The 18,618-nt window shown below is 47.1% G+C and overlaps 2 protein-coding genes across 9 annotated transcripts in view; one reads left to right on the top strand and one right to left on the bottom strand.

Moving 5' to 3' along the window:
• Nucleotides 1-13,502, bottom strand: part of NUMB (NUMB endocytic adaptor protein) — a 107,761-nt gene extending 94,259 nt beyond the window's left edge. For 2 of the 8 annotated variants that reach the window (XM_068946077.1, XM_068946079.1), the window contains exon 1: nucleotides 5,996-6,100. The gene's annotated coding sequence lies outside the window, so the exon portion shown is untranslated. Of the gene's footprint in view, nucleotides 1-5,995; nucleotides 6,110-13,481 lie in introns of those variants that run through there. The other 6 variants (XM_068946076.1, XM_068946080.1, XM_068946075.1 and 3 more) reach the window with 5 other exon arrangements.
• Nucleotides 13,503-14,634: 1,132 nt separating this feature from the next.
• On the top strand, nucleotides 14,635-16,442 carry RIOX1 (ribosomal oxygenase 1). The gene has a single exon (XM_009670441.2). The coding sequence runs from the start codon at nucleotides 14,635-14,637 to the stop codon at nucleotides 16,402-16,404; it is 1,770 nt and encodes a 589-aa protein (XP_009668736.2). The 3' UTR covers nucleotides 16,405-16,442.
• Nucleotides 16,443-18,618: the final 2,176 nt, after the last annotated feature.

Below are 18,618 nucleotides of genomic sequence, written 5' to 3'. Positions count from 1 at the left end.
CAAAGCTGTATTATGCAAGATCTTAAAAAAGATACTCTAATTTTTAAGCATGACCTGTACAAACTGGATTACAGAATTTAACATACAGGTGATGCATTTGAAGCTGATATGCAATGACCTAACCTAAATGCAGATTCTGCATTGATTTGGAATTCAGTGCAGAACCTGTGCAGAAACCTTCGTCTAGCACAAAACGCTAGATGTTGACTGCTGTCACCATAATCACAAATACATTCTCTCTCAAGCATTTCAGATCAAATTAAGGCTTTTTAAAAACAGAATTTAATCACACTTCATTCTTGCAAATGAAAAAAATAGGCAGCAGAAAGATCATGTTCAGCAGGCTTCAGCAGTAAAATAACCGGTCTCCAAAAGGCCTCCAAAACACAAACAAACAAAAAAAATTTCATTATGAAAACTTATAAGCAAAGGTATCCACATCAGGAGAAATAATTTACAAAACTGCAAACTTCTTCAATATCACCGCTGAGACACTAGTAGCCACAACCCCCAGAACACCGTATTTCAAAACAAAATAAGCTTTGTAGCCATACAGTTACAGGGACCATCACAAATCAATGGGAATCAACTGTGTTTTTATGAGAAGTAGTATCCACTGGTTATTTTCCACAGAATTTAGTTGACTGCTTTGAGGTAATAAATAAATATTAGAGCAAGTAGTCAAGCCAGCTATTAAGCTTCTAGGGAAGATGGTATTCGGCTATTTGCTTCACACAAACTGTTCTAGTGCTACAGACCTCCAGAAATAAAAAAGAAAAAAAAAAAAACTGAGACTAAAATTAGATTGCTGTTAAAAACATTTGAAGGAACATCTTTATTTTCCCCTCACACTACGTGTACAAAGTAAAATAAAAAAAGCAGCCTTGAGTTTGCACTTTTACCATTAGTTATTAAGCAAAAATTAGAACTGGCCCATACCCATTATGAAACAAGGTTCTATTCTGCGTTTTTTCTCTGTACCAGGAATGAATATCTCCACAGATTTTTACTTCAATAGTTGCTGAATTAAAACTTTTGATAGCAGACTGTCCTTAAAATCTTAAGTTAAGAGCAGAAAGATATCCAGTTAGCTTTCAGCTGACTAAAGACCCAATCATTCTACAACTACTAAACATTTACTTGCAAAGCAAACTGAGCAACTATGAGAGCTGGGCAGTTGTATACCTGGTTCTGCCCACCAGCAAACTGCATGGCCTTAGGAATGTCAAAGTATCTCCAATCTTGGTGGATTATGGAAATTGGCTTCTTTTTTTTTTATTTTTTAAACTTTCTCAAATTATTTTACTGCTAAGAGAGAAGACTAGACACAAGATGTTGAACTGTATCAATCAATTTTAAACAATATTACAAGTAGAAGGAAAGAGAGATCTTTAGGATGTTCCCCCCATCCTCCAGTATAATCTGAATAAGAGCGGTCACATTCAGATCAAGAAAGGTTAGCATATGCTCAAAGTGCTTCTGGCCAAGTGCACCAGTACATATTTTTTCCTATCATCATCAATAGTAATTGTAGTTGCTAAACTTGTGCCCAGGGAAGAAGCCCAAGCCAGTGATCAAGTATCTACAAAAAAACAGCTCTGCTTTAATCTTAATATGCGTGCCCAGAGAGTTTAAGAGTACTGTTTACAACCCAGCTCACCAACAAGTTCCAGATCGTTGTTTTTTTAGTATAGGAAAGCTAACCAGAAAAATTTCTAAACAGTTTGGTCCAAGTTTTAATACACTATATTTGAAATTAATATTCCACTTGGTATTCTAACAGCTTTTGCCCTGGCTTCAACATCAAACCCATTAGCAAAATCCCAAGAACCCTACAGATTTAGTACTAAAGGAAGCTGAGGATTTGTCTTTGACTCTAAAACTCTGAAATGAATGGCACCACGTTTTTCTCCAGTATCGGTAACTTTTGACATCCACATTCCTCTTTCAGTCAATTTCTCATACGGAATGGAAATCATTTGTCCTGATACATTTTTAGACACAACCCTGCACAAACAGAAGACACGTACATCACTATCCCAAGCCATCAGATCTGATAACTATAGAATAACAAGACCATACAGGAACTACTCTGTAAGAACGGATGCTGAACAGAGTGATTCAAGTTTTCACCGATGTAGCTCCTAAAATACAGTTGAAGAATTCTGGACAAATGTGTAACTGCAGTTACACATGTCATGATGCCATTTATACTTCTAGAATGAGGGCAGCTTATTATTGCTTGCAAGTTTATCAGTACAAGTCTCAATCAATGAAATTGAAAAAAAGACCATTGCCTCTCGCACAGTGGAAAAACCTTCCTGACTTTGCTTCAGTTAGGAATGTTTTCTTGTTTCTGATGCAACATCTGCTTTAACTATACATTGTAGAGAACATCAGTTCAAAATGGGGATTTGATGGATCCCAGAATTAAGATGAGAACAAACATCCTCTTCCAGACACAGCTGTGTCAGCCAGAGGTTACTGACCTTAGCCCATCCATAATTTCTCATCTTCCCCTCACCACTGCTACCACCCACATCAACATGCCAGGTGAAAAAAATGAAAGAATAATCTCTAACTGATTTGGGTTTATATCAGACCAGCCAGTTCAAAACAATTTGCTAGAGGTCCTCGTTAACCTAGGTCATTTTGATCAACAGGTACAGTTCTAGAAGAGCTCAAGCAAATTTAGATCAGAGCTACCATGGCCCCACCTCTAATGCCCATTCCTGCTCCATATCTCATTCCCTAGATGGCCAGCCAGTTCAGACAGGTGATCCAGCCAAAACCTAACAAAGCAGAAAAAGCAATTTATTCCCAGCCTGATTAACTCCCAGACTTGGCTTAACTTACAACTACAGAGACTCCCATGCCCAGCAGAGGAAGATACATAGTCAAGAAGGAGGCAGGACCATAGCAGCCTGTTTCTTGAGCCTTTCAAGTTTCTTCTTGAAAGGCTTAAGCAAACTTAAAATACAGCTTCTTCTGAGAAGAGTGGTCACAGCCTCCTCCTCCTGTGTGAGCAATAACATTTGCACAGCCACACAGTCAGCCAGTTCAAGCAGCTGATCCAACTAAAGCTCATTACTTTTCCGTAGCGCTGTTTTCAGCGGGATTAGCAAAGAGGGGTTGAAAGGGTCATTTTGGTGAAAGCATTGCCAGAGAAAGCAAAATTGCTCTGGTGGTAATGCAGTAACATGGCTGTAGAGGACGTGTTTAAAGCTTTAGTTTGATCAAGCTTAAGCTTGGCCTTCTCTAGAAAAAGAAAAACAATATGCTCTAATGTCACTTATTAAAATCATGATCCCTGCACTGATAAAGCATCTATAGTTTTAATATATGTTCATTAATCAATGGAAACTCTGTAAGTGAGACTAGTGCCACAGTTCCACACCGGCAAAAGCCAATCTTTCTTGCTAAGCTGGCAAAATAAATAAATATATAAATAACCAACCCCACTCCACCCCCACCAAAAAAGAACAGGGTCAGCACAGTGTCAGATGAGTGCAACAAGTAGGACAGGACCCCAAAAGTCAGCACTTACACCAGCTTAGGCTGTCATGAGAATCTCTCACTTCAGAAATTCTGCAAAATGTCTTTTCTAGAACACGTAAGATGCACTTTGCTAAAATACTAAGACAATTTACTGTTTTTTCAGTATTATGCAGCTCTGTCAATACTAGTAGTGGAATAAAAACAACTATAGGCAAAATTCAAGTAGTCTGTATGGTACTATAATAGGCTATTACAAACATGATGCAAACTGCAACAACACGCTTTCCTAATAGTCCCTCCTCCTGGGGAGGTAAGTACTGTTGCAAGGATTTTTACTGTCCTTTCAGAAAGTTTCTATCCAATTACTCTCATTAGTGTAGGAAAGAAAAGTACTTAAGATCATTTTGAAACCAAGCAGCTAAAAATCAAACTACAAAGTGTCATGCTTAGAGTTTTGCAAGTTTTGAAAGTCCAAGGTGGATTTTTTTTAAATGCATAATGCTGTCAGAGGGTTTCACAACAGTAAAAAGATAAGTGAACTTGTCAACTCTGTCTAGTTTACATGCAACCCTCAGTTTCCACGCACTTAAAGAAGCAATAATAGAGAAAAGCAATTCCCAGGCTGAAAAACACATTTTCTGCTAATAAGGATTTAAATGTTTGACTTGAATTGTACTTCATATTTAGACTTCAGGAAAAAAGCATTCTTTGATGAGTAATGTTTTGAGTTTGGTAAATCAGAGTTTTCACTGAAGCTTAAAACCAACACCTTATTCAATTACAGATTAAGCAGAGTTTACTGTAGGATAAGCTAGGCTATTAAAACCATTTAAGAATCACAGGCAAGGATGAACACATCTCAAAGTCATTGTTTTCAACTTTGCTCACATTGCTTTTATTTATTCTGTCAGATTTTTTTCTGGGGGAAGAGAAGTAGCACTTCCACAGAGAATTGCCAAGAGATGAAGAAATGGAAAACATAAACTGATGAGTAGAAAAGCAATACAGTTGAATACTGTTTCTCTATGGTAACTAGCTTCTACATAACCATAAAGAGCATTTTAGCAGTAACTGTAGATCAATAAGTCAAATAGAACTGATGAGTCAGAAATCCATTTAAATATTTACGCTTTTTGCTACAAGCCATACCTAGAATAGTATTGTAGCCAAACAGAATGACTGTGCCTTCCATTTTACCCAGTCTCCTCTTCCAAGAGGATATCTGGAGAGGCAGGAAGGCAAAAAAAAAAAAACCCAAAACAACAAGAACAACAGAAAAAATTAAAAACCATTACAATCAGATATTGTGAACAGTTACAAGCATGGATGGCTGAATTAAGAAATATTGACAGTAACCTTGAAAACACAACAATGTGCACATTAAACAGAAACCAACCCAAAAGCTCCCTTATCATTTCATAAAACACTAATGAGCAGGTTACATAAATCTAGTGGATTTGAAGGAGTTTTAGACTGGAGCTGCTGCAAGACATTAACTCTCCTCCGAGAGCCGCATCCTTCCATTCTTTAAGACTGCTCGTTTCCATAAGTGCAATAAAATGAGTTAAGCGCATTCGAAACAGAAGCTGCGTTTAACCCTTCGTTAACTACTGAAAATTAAGCTAAGATATATTTGTCCGCGAGGAGCGTTCACTTCATCACACCGCAGCTCTCTGCGTAACATGCGGCTGCTCATCAAGACCTGCTGCATTTTGCACGACAAACAGAGCCGGCACCCTTTTGTGCGACCTCGCAGGCTGCTGCACACAAAGGTGCTCGCGAGATCAAGGCCACCACCCTCAGGTAAAAAGCTAAGTTTCGCGCATTACGATCCCCGGGGCTCTTCCCGTAACTCCTCGCCGTAAGACGGGGCAGCGAGCGCCCCAGCCTCGGCGCCTCTGCCACCTCCCATCTGCCAGACTTCAAAGCCCTACGGGCTCGGTGCCGGCCAGGGATGCGCTGCTCCCCGGGCTGCGGGCAGCCCCGGCGCCGCGGGGACGGGCGCAGCGCGCAGGAGGCGCCGCGCGGCAGGGACCCCCGGCAGGGGCAGGCGGGCAGGATGCAAGGCCTAGGAGAGACCTCAGCCCCGGGCAACCCCAGGAAAGAGAAATCAGGAAGTGGCAGCGCTCCCGGCGGGGCTGCTGCCCCGAGCCGCGGCCCGGTGCCTGCGGCGAGGCGCCGCTCCCGCCGCCGCCCCCGGCCGGCTCCACCTGCGCCGGCCACGGCGCCCGCCCCGCCGCGGGATCGCGCCGGCCCCACAGCCGCCCGGGGCGGCGAGCGGAGGGCGCGGGAGCGCCGCCGCCCGCGCTCTCCCGACGCGCCGCCGCCGCCGCCGGGCCCGGCCCCGCCTCAGGCGCTGCCCCTCGCCGGGACCCCGCCGCGCACCGCGGGGCTCGCACACCCCCGCCGCCGCCGGCCCGGACCCCGCTCCCCGTCGCCGCCGGGGGGGGAGGCCAAGGCTCTTCCCGCCCGGTGCCGCGGGCCCGGCCGCCCTCACCTGCTGCCCGCAGCCTCCTCCCTTCAGCTCTTCCTCAGCCGCCCGTCGCCACCGAGCAGCGCCGCCGCCGCTGCCGCTCCCCCCCCCCCCCGCCCACTCCTCGGCAACGGCTCCCGCCCCCGCGGCCCGCCACGCCCATCCTCACGGCCCATTGGCCGCCCGCCCCGCTGCCGAGCCCTCTGATTGCTGGCGGGAGCTGCTCGTCAAGACCCCGACCCCTCCTCTCTCCACCCACGGGTCCCGAGTGTTTTATTCACTCCGCGGCTTTGGCACCCCCCACTCTTTGCCTGCCGCTCGCGATTGGCTGGAGAGACCGAAGCTGAGCGTTAGGATAGGCTGTCAGAGGTGCCAGCTGTGGCGGTAGGCCCGCCCCCCGCGTCCCCCCCCCCCCGCTCGGCGTTCGGCTGCGTCGGCGCCCGGGGGGCTGTTGGGTTGCGCGGCGGCCGCGCCTGCGGCGGGTCGGGGCGGCTGATGCGGCCTCCCCGCGGCCGCGCTCCTGGGCAGGGGGAGGCCGTCAGGGGCACCCCAGCAGCGACCTGCTTTTTGAGGTTCCCTACTCAAAACCAGAAAGAGTTTGTCGCCTTTCCCCAGGTGCGCTTTTTCGCTCAGCCGTGGGACCGTTTCTGAGCGAGAAGGGGGGTTGTTGAAGCGAAAGAAACCCGTGAGCCGAAGGCCGCTGCCGGGGAATCGCCGTTTTCCAAAGCTGCGGGAGCACACGGAGCTACGTGGCCGCGCTCCCCTTGCCTAAAAACAGGCACAGCGCGGCCGCCTGCCATGTGGGAGAGCGCCAGAGCCGGCGTTTGCCCCTTGCGCGTCACAGGAAACATCCACGGTTTTATTGCTCTAGACGGCTTTTCCACAAAGCGGGAGGGAGCCCCGCTCCAGCTTCCTGGGAAAGCCCTCGCAGGAGAGGCACCCGCCCCAGCGCCAGCACGAGCAGGAGGCCGAGGCGACCGGCTGCTGCAGGCCCAGAGCAGGGCCCGCCGCCGCCTCCGCTCCCCTGGCCCTCGCCACCATCCCCCCTCCGTAAACCGGTTTTCCCCCTCAGCGACGTACACAGAAGATGGGTCTCCTTCCGAATTCGGCAGGGAGCTGCACTTCAAAAGGCAGGCTACCCAGGGGGGTCCTCTGCGCGGCACCCGCGTGACTGCGCTTTAGGGGCTTGGCCCAAGCGCAGGATCCACGGCGCGACATTTCCAACAGCTGCTGCCTCTCACCAGCCGTTCAAGCAGCTACTTCATCTAAAATGCAAGCTAGAACAGTTCGCAGAGCGTTCAGCTGTTTTAAAAACACAGGAAATGCAAAGATTGCGTATGGTTTCTCCATATCGTTATCTTCTCCCCCTGCCATGTACCATCATCCCCCTTGCTCCTCTTTGTTTCTGAAGGGAGCAAAGAAACAGAGCAAGGCAGAACATGGCAAGCCTCGAGAAAATAAAGCAACTAAAATCAGCAGTCATTTCAGAACCTCCTGTGCAATAATGATTTACCCAAGTTCACACAGGAGGTGCTGGGACAGAAGTATGAGCGTGACATAGACAGTTTCAGACTGATGCTCCAACCCCCAAATCATCCCTTGTTCGAGTATTAAACTAAGAAGGAAATACCTATTTTTTCCTAACTTTTTTTTGCATATCCCTGCACTTGGAAAGCAGAAACAAAGCAGATAGCTGCCTGCACCACACAGCTAGGTCTGAGTTAGTGTTTCAGAATGGTTAGACAGACAAGACATTTCTACTAGTCCTGAGTTCTCTTCTGTTCTTATGAAAGCTAAAACCAGATCTGACCTGGTATAACTCTTAATATGTTGTGTTCCCAGTAGCTTGGGTTTAACTTTCCATTTTAATTACAGATACAGTCTCTGGATTTCTGACAGGATTTTGATTAAGCATGGTGCTTTCAACCTTAATTCCTAAGGAACACTCTCCATATTATAGGAGACAAGCTACCTTCAAATGGGATGTATTTGTGGGTTGGTAAGGAAAAAGCCAGGACATGCTATTGTAAATAAAGTTCCAATATGTGCTTCAGCTATATATAGCTTTTACAAATATTTATCGTGAACCATGCCTTAGATATTTAAATAGATTTGTTGCCATTACTGCTTTTCTTCTCAGCTCTGTACCTCCCTAACTTGGCTTCCCCATATAGTCAGTGGTGACTGAAGGGAAAGGAGGCTGTGTTGGGAAAGGAAAGGATGACCCTAGATGTCATCTGAATGGACTAACTGAGCATCTAACACAGTGACCTGCACGTTTGCTGTGCCGATCTGGGCAGCCAAGTCAGATTCTGTGTAGTCACTCGCCCTGCAGAGAGTTCCCGTGAGAGGAGGAAAACAAATTCTCCAAGGCCTGGTTTTGGAAGCAAAGCATTGAGGTGATGTAGTCCTTACAGGTTTGAAGAACTGAGATGGGACTTCAGAGTATACCCAAAAAGTCCTACCTGGTTTTTCCCTGTTCCACCTCAAAGCCTGCCTTTATGAGCAAGAACAGGGCTTCATAGGTAATATACAGGATTAATGGACTTGGCCGTCCATGTCACTCCCACTTACTCCTGTCAGTGGTGCCATTACAACAAGATCCTTCCTGGTCTCAGGGGGACGGTGGGATTGTGTGGCATCCCCGAAGGACTTCAGAGGATCTGACACACACGCTCAGGATAATGCAGATTCCGTATCCTCACTGCAGATGCCTGGAGGCTTAACACCATTCTTTCCTATTGGCTATCTAAAACAATGTTAGCGATTAAATCTCACTTCTCTAATCACACTGTAATATTATCCCTTCTAGGAACAAGCCATACCAGTATAAATACTACAGCATAAGCAATTTTATGCTACTATAACTGTGCTCACCTGAGAGGAATTCCACCTTTCTGACAATCCAATCTGTGCAGATGAGCACTGAAAATTTTCAGAAATATTTCTAGAAGGTTACACGCTGTCCCTCTAGTAGCAATACAAATCTAATACTGAAAGCAAAGATGCGAGCGCTAGCATGCACAGGCTTTCTGCTGTCATGCTCTGAGTAGACCTGAACAGTATGGTTGCTAAACCAAGACATCCTATTGGCCCTTATGTTTCCCTCTTGGTAAGGCTGCGTCAGAGGTGAGGGAGCAATTTCAGAGTACTTCAGAAAAAATTCAACGTAGACAATTTTTTTTGTCCATTTATCAGGAAAGAAAAGAGAAAGTCTTCTGCAAGACTTTTGCAAAGGAGAAACTTACTGAAGAGGCAAATGTTGAATGGCACTGTTATATGATAGTATTGCTCTATGTTCATTTTGAAAGAGTGGGCTTAAATATGTTTAATGAGCAAAACTATGCAGTTGCCATAATTAATACAGAAAGGATGCAAAGAAAATTATAAGAATACTTTAAAATCCTTCTTCCATGGAAAAGCCTAACCCAAACAGCTTGTCAGGAGCCATGCTTTGTGCATATTAAAAGAGTACTCTCTAGCACAAGATACAGGATGCATGCGGGAGCAGCCTGACATACCTTCCATCTCAATTGTCCATATGTGAGTAATCCCATAGGGCAAATATTTCATTCACATTCTCTTTGCCTTCATTTTATGATGTGGATTTTCCCCTCATGGCCATTTACTTTTCTCCCTCTGCTGAAAAGCAAGAAGACTGGAGTCTCGGAGTCTGCGGCTTTGTGTTTAGTCACTGCCTACAGAGTCACTGCAGATGGTATCTGCTCAGTCCTACCAAATGTTAGATGGCAAGTATTAAGAACAAAAAAACCCTCATAAAACTACTTCAGAAATGCTTTACAAAATAAGCCCTGTGATCCTAGTGGGAATGAGAGGTGACAACGCAGTTGAGGGTCCTACTCCCAAATTTTATCTAATTTCCGCTTTAATTTACAAAGTGCGTATTTTACTGTCATATAGGGCAAGGGGAAATGTCTGTGCTTCCAAATTCCTCCAAAAAGATCGTTTCATAGAGGGCCTGGCCCTTTTAATTATTATTTTTATAAATTTGTTTTAATCAGACTGTTCCAGGGCAGGGAAGGCTTATTTTCTCAGTGGGGCTCTGTGTACAAGATAGACAGGATTAAAGACCAGGACCAGTCACTGAATAAGAAAATCACTGAGTTGAGAGAAACAGCTGGAGATATGCCAGAAATTCTGGCAAGAGATGCTTCAGTGAGTGAGTGCATTCACTCGGATGAGGGGGCCAGAGGATAGCTCTTGAAAAACAGTCCCTGAATTAGCTTTCAGTCTTGTTATCTGGCAGTGAACGTTACAGCTTTCACAAGGAGAAGTATGTTTCTCAGTCCTGCCCAGTGTCCTTACAGTGATGGCATACTGGATGTTGCTGGGCTGCGTAAGAAAGATTATCAGGGCTCTGGTGAATGAAACCTGTTACTGAAGGCTTGAAATGTTCTTTTTCCTTACCAGCTATTGCTTTTGGCACGCAAACAAAATTGACAGTGCAAGAGGTAGGTTGCCAGCAAAGTAATAATGAGAAAAAGGATTGAACTTAGCTTAACTTTCAAAAAGTGACTGATTTACATTAATGGTTTGCCAGGAACAAAGAGAATGTGCTGGACAATTTGCATTATGCAGAACAATTGCGTATCCAATGCACAGAGAAGTGAAAAATGTGACACAGGCTCAATCCTGCAAAGAATTTTATTCTTTCCACTGGTTGGTGAAGACTGCTAATACCTTTGCAGGATCAGGCCTTGTCTGAACTGCTCTTTAAACTCAGGACTTCAATTCTTTGAGCAGTTAATGGAATAAGGTCAAACTATCAAATAAACACTACATCTCTTGGAGGTGCTGTTTACATCTTTCTTCAGAAGTCATTTGCGGCTCCTTAGTAAGTTGTACTCACTACCTTTTTTGTGTCCTCTTCAATAAAATGTGTGTAGCTCTTGGCAATGAAGCTTATGCGCTCATAAAATCTGAGTAATTTTGTGCTAAATTCTAATTAAGAAGTTTAATTGAGCCTCGAGTTGCTACTATGTCTATGTGAGCAGCAGCTGGGGACCACCTAATCATTAAGAGATCTGTGCTACTTTCCTTTTGTTTATTTAAAGAGTTCTTTGTGACACTGTTCTTCCCTTATGAGAAATTTCCTTGAAATATTGGGCAGTGAATGAAAATAGCATGTAGAGCTTTTGGCTACTCCCAGACAACCATCTAAGTACTCTGAAAGTGATATTGAAGCTCTCTCTTTCTGCCTTAGGTCAAAATCCTTTCATGTGCTGCACAGAAAAAAAAAGCAAAAATTCTTCTTTATTCTTGAAAGCCTTTAATATGAGAAAGGCTAAACTGTCACAAGAAACATGTTATTATTAGAGAGATTTCACCACCATTATTTTTCACCATGTCCTTCACTTTCAGACTTTGTTATATATCAACAAATCCAATGTCTATCATCTTGCAGTGGTAGAAAGTGGCATTCATGTTAAGATCAGAGCCCTACAATGAGACTTTGAGCTCACTGTACTGGTAAACATCCAGAGCAACTTTGCTGTAATCATTAAAGTTATTCTGGTGTAACTCAGATCAGACTTTACATAAAGTGTTCAGTGCCAGAGAAGAATCAATTGCACTAGAGTAAATTAAGCAGTAACTCAGAAGGCCAGATTTTTCAAATGTCATTCCCCCGCCAAAGCCTATTTAGCCAGGCTTACATATAATTACAGCACACAATAGTCTAGCTTCTACCATATTTCAAAGAGTTTGCATCTTGGTTTTGTTAAGGGCCCAGTTCTGCTGAAACAGTTTCAAGTGATAAGATTATTCCGGTACGCAGGGCTTAACCTTGGAAAACAAAGAATGATTTGAAATACGGAGTTCACCCTTCCTTCTCTTCGGGCATACACATGCACACACAGACAGCTTTCGCTTTCCTCACATTTTAAGCCATCCAAACCAGTAATCTTGCTAAGCAAAGTCTATATTCACGTTCTGATATTTTTAGGAAGTCTTTCCTAGCACAATACCAAGTACCAGTAAATGTGCTGTTTTCATTCAACCACTGTTCTGTATCTGCCCCCTACTGGCGAAGCGTGACACGTTCAAGAAACCCAAGGCCAAAATACCGTCTATGCACACAAATTGGACTCTTTCACCTAAACCACTGCAGTTCAACAGAACAGCTTTCTGCTGTTGTTGCTCTTCCCACACAGGTGTAACAGCTTTTGTTCTAAAGGCTGCACCAGCAGAAAAAGTACAGAGAAAAAACACACCCGAAATGAAAATAGTTGCATTGCATTCATACAACATCTGTCTCGGCCACTTCTAACACGCTGATGAGATGCGGAAGCAAAGAAAAGCTTTCTCACCTCCCAAATCTATGTTTTTTCAAAACCAGCTTTATAATGGTTTATTAGAGGAACCTGGCTTCCACTGAATTCTCACCAGCTGGTATGTATCTTTTTACTTCTCATAGATGATTTAGATTCCTTTAAGATATCTATGATATTTCCAAATAAATTTGGGTGCACATCTGAAATCACTTAAGATTAAAAGTATAGCAGCATTCTGAAAAGGCAGGATTGAGCAAGCAGCAGTATCATGGCCAAGTAACATGGTTTGGGACTAGCCACAGACACGTTACAGTTACGCAATCTGTATCATGTACACAAGTGTTGGCCGAGATGTGCGTTTCAACCAATGGAGATGTATCAGAGTTTATTTTCAATGGGACAGGAAGTCCTAGTTTACATCACCTGGCTTTGCTGAGACAGAATTGGGCCTGTTGTATCAAAACAGAAGCTGAAACTCCTAACGTTTTACTTCTTCACATACCAATGTAAAGCACAACTTGCAGACATTTTCCCATTGTACGTTTGTAGCACATGCGGGACAGTGCTCTCCCCCCCCCCCCCCCCCCCCCCGAGGAACAACGACCTCCAAACTAGGGCTCATCATCTTAAGTGTGGACACAAACCAGGAGCTGCAAATAAAAGTGCCAGTGCACCCCTGCTGGCAAGTGCACCCCGTCAACACTGTTTAAACGAGAGGCTGATTTGGGGTTTTTTTAGACAAACCAAAAAATCTTAAACCATTAAGATGTCTGAATCTGTTCCAGAATTAGACTTAAGAGCTGAACTCATCCTTATTTATGGCCTAACTAATGATTTCTGCTATGAATGCTCTTGAACTCTGTGAAAAATTAAATACAGACCTGAGTTGAAATCCTGACAATGCTGAAGTTAAAAAAGGTCAAAATTCACTCTTTGGCTGTGTGTCCTGGGCCTGTTATGCTAAGTGGCGCACACAGCAGACCTGAGCATGCCTTGTGAACGTTAGCTGCTTATTTAACATATGGTGTGACGCTGATACGTTCCTCTGTGAGATGCTGATAACACCCTTGTAAGCCAGAATGCTGCTGAGCACACTTGGCTAAATTGCTCCAGTTAAATGCTTTAGGCTAACAGGAGGAGCCAAAATTCTTACGCAAAATCTGTTCTCATAAATTATCTGACTCCATCAAAGATTTTTCCTCACAAAAGTATGGCACCTTGTTCTTGAGCAGAAGAACGTCAGCCTAGCACGACAACGACAATCCTTACAGCTCTCCACGTTTTCCACGAGTTGAATCTCGCTGGTTACGTCACCTGCCCTCTGCGCTGCGGTAGCCTCCTTTGCCGAACCTGCAGCGTCTGAAACGGCCGGCCGAGAGCCCTCCGGCTGCCAGAGCACCTCCAAGGCCGCCGACAGCGCTGCGCCGGGAAGCTTCAGGTCTAGGAGAGAGATGGGGAGAGCACAGACAAAGGTGTGTGCAGAGTATTACGCAGTTAAAGGATTTGGCAAAAAACCACGGTATGACCTGACAGCGTTTTGGTTCTGCAGATCCTTCAAGAGGATGTAGCCTTTCACCTGGCATCTGCATTACAAACACAAGAAAGGGGGAGGAGGAGGGAAGACAAACCAGAATTAGACCCCATCCAACTTTGATTTCTGTTCCTTGTGTAGCAGAGCCTTATGAAGTAGTCTGACCTCATCTGACCCTATTAGAGTGTAAAGTAATTGCATATCGTCCAAAACAATATCTTTATGATACACCTTTTGGAAAATCTTTTCTAGAGATGCTTATAGCGCATCTATGGAAAGCAGCATTGCAGCCAGGGAACACACGCCCACGCGAGTCAGGTTCCTCCGGCACTTGCCTTACCTTTCCCTTCTTAGTGGGGGCACAAATAAGCTTCACGTTTTAAGCAGATGTTATGAGAAAATGTAAGATATTAAATTTTATAAAGCAGCACAAGCACACTTCCCGGTGAAGTCCTTCCTCGGGCAGGCAGGCAGCTGTCCCCATAAAGGCCGAGGCGCTCACCTCCCCGGGAGCCCCCCGCCTGGGCGGCCCGGCGTGGGGCGGGGCGCGCCCCCAGCGCTGCGGGCACGTGAAATTCCGCGCGCGGGAAAAGAAAAGGGGGGCGGGGAAAGTTTTTGTCCGGCCAGACGCCCTGGGGAGATCAGGTGGTTCCTTTATACCCAAACGCTGTCTGTGGGCCAAGAAGGCAGGACAAAACAAAAAAAAAAACCACTTTTAGTCTCTGCTTTGTGCCTTAGGCACGGACGTACCCTCGCCGGGCCCACGCACGGCCGGGCAGCCCCCGCGTGGCCGGCAGCCCCGGCGGAAGCGGCGGCGGCGGGGGCGGAGCGGCGCGGCCATGGCGGCGGGCGGCGCGGAGGAGCGGCGCCGGGTGTCGGCGCTCTCGGTGTACCGGCGGGCGGCGGGGGCCGGGCGGCTGGAGCGGCGCGGCGGGCGGCCGCTGCCCGCCCGCAGCAAGCGGGCCAAGGCGCGGCCAAGGCGCGGCGCGGCGGGAAGCGGCGGCCAAGGCGCGGAGGCGGCGGCCAAGGCGCCGTCACCCCCCGCCGCCGCCCGCCGCCTGCAGCGGGCCCAGGCGGCGGCCGAGAGCCCCGCGGGGAAGCGGCGGGGCGGCCCCACGCCGGGCCCGGGCGGCCCCACGCCGGGCCCGGGCGGCCCGCCGGCCGAGAGCCCCGCGCCGGGCCCGGGGCCGGGCCCAGCCCCGGCCGGCCCCGCGGCGGCGGAGGGCGGCGGCGGCGTGGCGGGGCTGCTGGCGCGGCTGGGGCGGCTGGAGGACAGCCGGCAGCGGGCGGCCGAGCTGTTCCGGTGGCTGCTGGCGCCGGTGTCGCCGCGGGAGTTCGTGGCGCGGCGCTGGGAGCGGGCGCCGCTGCTGGTGCGGCGCGGCGAGCCCGGCTACTACGCGGGGCTGTTCTCCACGGCCGAGCTGGACGCCGCGCTGCGGAGCGGCGAGGTGCGCTTCGGCACCCACCTGGACGTGACCAGCTACGCCGAGGGCGTGCGGGAGACCCACAACCCCGCCGGCCGGGCCCTGCCCGCCGTCGTCTGGGATTTCTACCAGAACGGGTGCTCCCTGCGGCTCCTCTGCCCCCAGGCCTTCTCCACCACCGTCTGGCAGTTCCTCTCCATCCTGCAGGAGCACTTCGGGAGCATGGCGGGCGCCAACACCTACCTCACGCCGCCGGGCACGCAGGGCTTTGCCCCCCACTACGACGACATCGAGGCCTTCGTGCTGCAGCTGGAGGGGAAGAAGCACTGGCGCGTTTACGGCCCCCGGACGGGAGCCGAGGTGCTGCCCCAGTTCTCCAGCGCAAACCTCACACAGGCTGAACTCGGCGAGCCCGTTCTGGAGGCGGTGCTGGAGGCCGGGGACCTGCTGTACTTCCCCCGGGGGTTTATCCACCAGGGTGACTGTCTTCCTGATGCGCACTCGCTCCACATCACGGTGTCGTCCTACCAGAGGAACTCCTGGGGCGACCTCCTGGAGAAGCTCCTCCCGGCTGCTCTGCAGATGGCCCTGGAGGAGGACGTGGAGTACCGGCAAGGGCTTCCCATGGACTACCTGGGATACATGGGGGTCGCCAACTCGGACGTAGTCGATGCTCGCCGAACAGCTTTTGTGGAGAAGGTGCAGAGTCTGATAAAGAAACTTATCGACTATGCGCCTATTGATGCTGCCGTGGATCAGAGAGCCAAGTCATTTCTTCACGACTGTCTCCCCCCGGTGCTAACACAAAATGAAAAGGCGCTGAGCGTGTATGGATTTCCAGCCCGGTGGCAAGATGGAGGCACCCGCGACGTCGATATACTAATAACGAAAGACACAGAAGTACGCCTCCTCCGGCATGGCATCATTAGACTGTGCAATGAGGAAGCTGGTGTGATGCTGTATTACACGACAGAAAACTCACGAGTGTATCATAAAGAAGAGTGCAAGTCCCTTGAGATAGATCCCGAGTATACAGACAGTATTGAATTTCTCCTGTCTTCTTATCCAAACCATGTCAGTGTGGATACCCTTCCATGTGAAACCTTGGAGGACAAGATTTCTGTAGCCACACTCCTGTTTGAGAAGGGCATTCTGACTACTAAGAAGCCTCTGGTGCAAGTGTAGCTCTATTCTTGAACAAAATAAACATAGAGTTGTTTATAAAGTATTGTCTCCTGCTCTTACCTTACGTCTGCTGCTGAGTGTGAATCAGCGCTTTGGATCTCCGTTTCTGATCTGAGGGTAGAAGGGCTTTGACCTGGGTAGACAAATCAAACATTGTTCTCATTAAAAAAGTGTCTTCTGTTGAACTGTGCACGGTTAAGTGACTAGAGAAGACGGGTGCTTAATTTGTTTTTGCCAACCATATTACTGCATCCTAGGTAACTTCAGGAAGCTAGTGAACTTTTTTGCAGTCTGCAGATCAGCTGGGTGCTTACACTGTTTTAAAGCAGCCTGTGTTACTGTGGGAAGTACTCTCATTACTTAAAGACATATTTGCGGATGGTCACCTAGGAGCCATGCCGAAATTTGGGCTAGCTGGACTGAATTAGAATAGGGCATTCTCTAACAGTTTGTTTTTCCTTGTGTCAGGGTTAGGGGTTTGGAAAGGCAGCTGGGATGGAGGGTGGTGAAGGCTTTCTGCACAGAAGATAAGTTCTCCCTTGACCTTCATATGCTACTTCAGAATTTGGCTTTCATGAATCTGAATGCATGAACCTTACATAATTTTGCTGTGCCTGTTAGGGAGCTACTGACTGACTAGTAGTGCCTCCTCTCGCTGCAGAGGGAGCTCAGAAAACCAAGGGATGTTTTCTTCTGTACTGGCGTAGTTCAGATGAGAAATAGCTCTAAAACTTTTGTATTAGAATTACCAGGAGTGGACTGAAAAACAGCAGTGATCCTCTCCAGGATGTCTTCGCATTCAGAGTCAAGGTCCTCCCTGCTCCAACAGATTCGATTGGCCTTTTGCCGCAGCCAGTCCGTAACCTCTTCAAGTTTCAGTAGTTTCTGGGTCACCAAGTCCTTTTGGCTTAGCCTGAAAATCTGGATCAAATACATTGGCAGGTGAGTGTGACAGTAAGTCCTCTCTCTTAATTGAAAAATTATATTTGGTGCAAATAAATAAACTATTGTTTGGGCCATACAAGTCACAGCACGTTTGTTTCACTCTGACGTGTCATGGGAGAAGCCTAGGTGAGATTATTTACCTCAATAGTTCAAAGTCTTGCAAGTTAATTTAAATCTTCAGATGTGAAAGCACCTGATAAATTTGCTGACGCTTTTTGTGGAAGGTGTCCCCCACTTCCCTGGAATTCCTTTGCTAAGAAAGAAATGATGCTTCCTGTGAGGCAGCTAAGTTATTGTGGCATATAGAAAAGTTACAATGAGTGCGATTTATGTTTCTTCTATACCTAATCAGATGTACCTAATGCTCTGTGGAAAACTTTAAATGCCTGTTAGTTTTCATGTGCTTCCCTCCCCACCCCCAAGCTTAGATATTTTCTCCGAGATGGTAAATACTGTGACCTTATGCCTGGCCATGCCCTGGCGTAAGAGTACCAGATTGAACCTCATGTAGTTCCTAGGCAGTTGCAGAATACCAAAAAAACAACAGTAGTTTTTCACTGAGCTGCTCTCCTTACCTCTTTCTTGATCTCTCTAATCATTTCTTGATCTTCCTCATGGGGAAAATTAAGGATTTTCACAGCTTTTTCCACTTCTCTAAATATAAATGAAATAAAATATAATGATGTGTTATTTGCACATAGCAAATTCTTCAAAAGGAAGAAAGAACCTCAAAAAATTACATGCTTCCTAGATCCGCTAGGTAATACTTCTTTCCTCCAGCTTGCCCTGTAGTGTCCCTATATGGGGTTTCAGCAGGGAGGGCTGAAGGAAATGGCAGTTTGTCCCAGCGTCTCTTTGAGGGATTACAGTGCTCCAGCCTGTGTTACCATACAGACCCTCCGAGGTCCAGCTCTGGTGTGGGTGCTACGGATGCCCTTGTTTGTTCACGTGGCACAAGTATCTAGAACAGAGCAAGAAGTGGCCCTGTGCGAGCTGAGCAGTTAAGGCTGGTGCCCACACGCTGGTTTCGGGTGGGGTTTGGCTTGAGAAGAGCAGAATTGTATAAAAATAGCTTAAGGGGGAAAGGGAAACAAAAAGGAAAGTTGAGGGAGATGCAAATGACTGAATTGTTAGCTGTTACCAGGAACACTGGTGGTGAATCAGTGTTTACATATTCAAAATGTGGTTTTCTAATGGGCAGACTTAAGACTAGTGCATCTCTCTTGGCTCAGATTCAGCAGTTGCCCTATTACAGTGGTGGGGCTGGGA

This window comes from Struthio camelus, chromosome 5 (genome assembly GCF_040807025.1).
Source record: "Struthio camelus isolate bStrCam1 chromosome 5, bStrCam1.hap1, whole genome shotgun sequence".
Lineage (NCBI taxonomy): Eukaryota > Metazoa > Chordata > Aves > Struthioniformes > Struthionidae > Struthio > Struthio camelus.
This window is presented reverse-complemented; position numbering and strand designations above follow the sequence as displayed.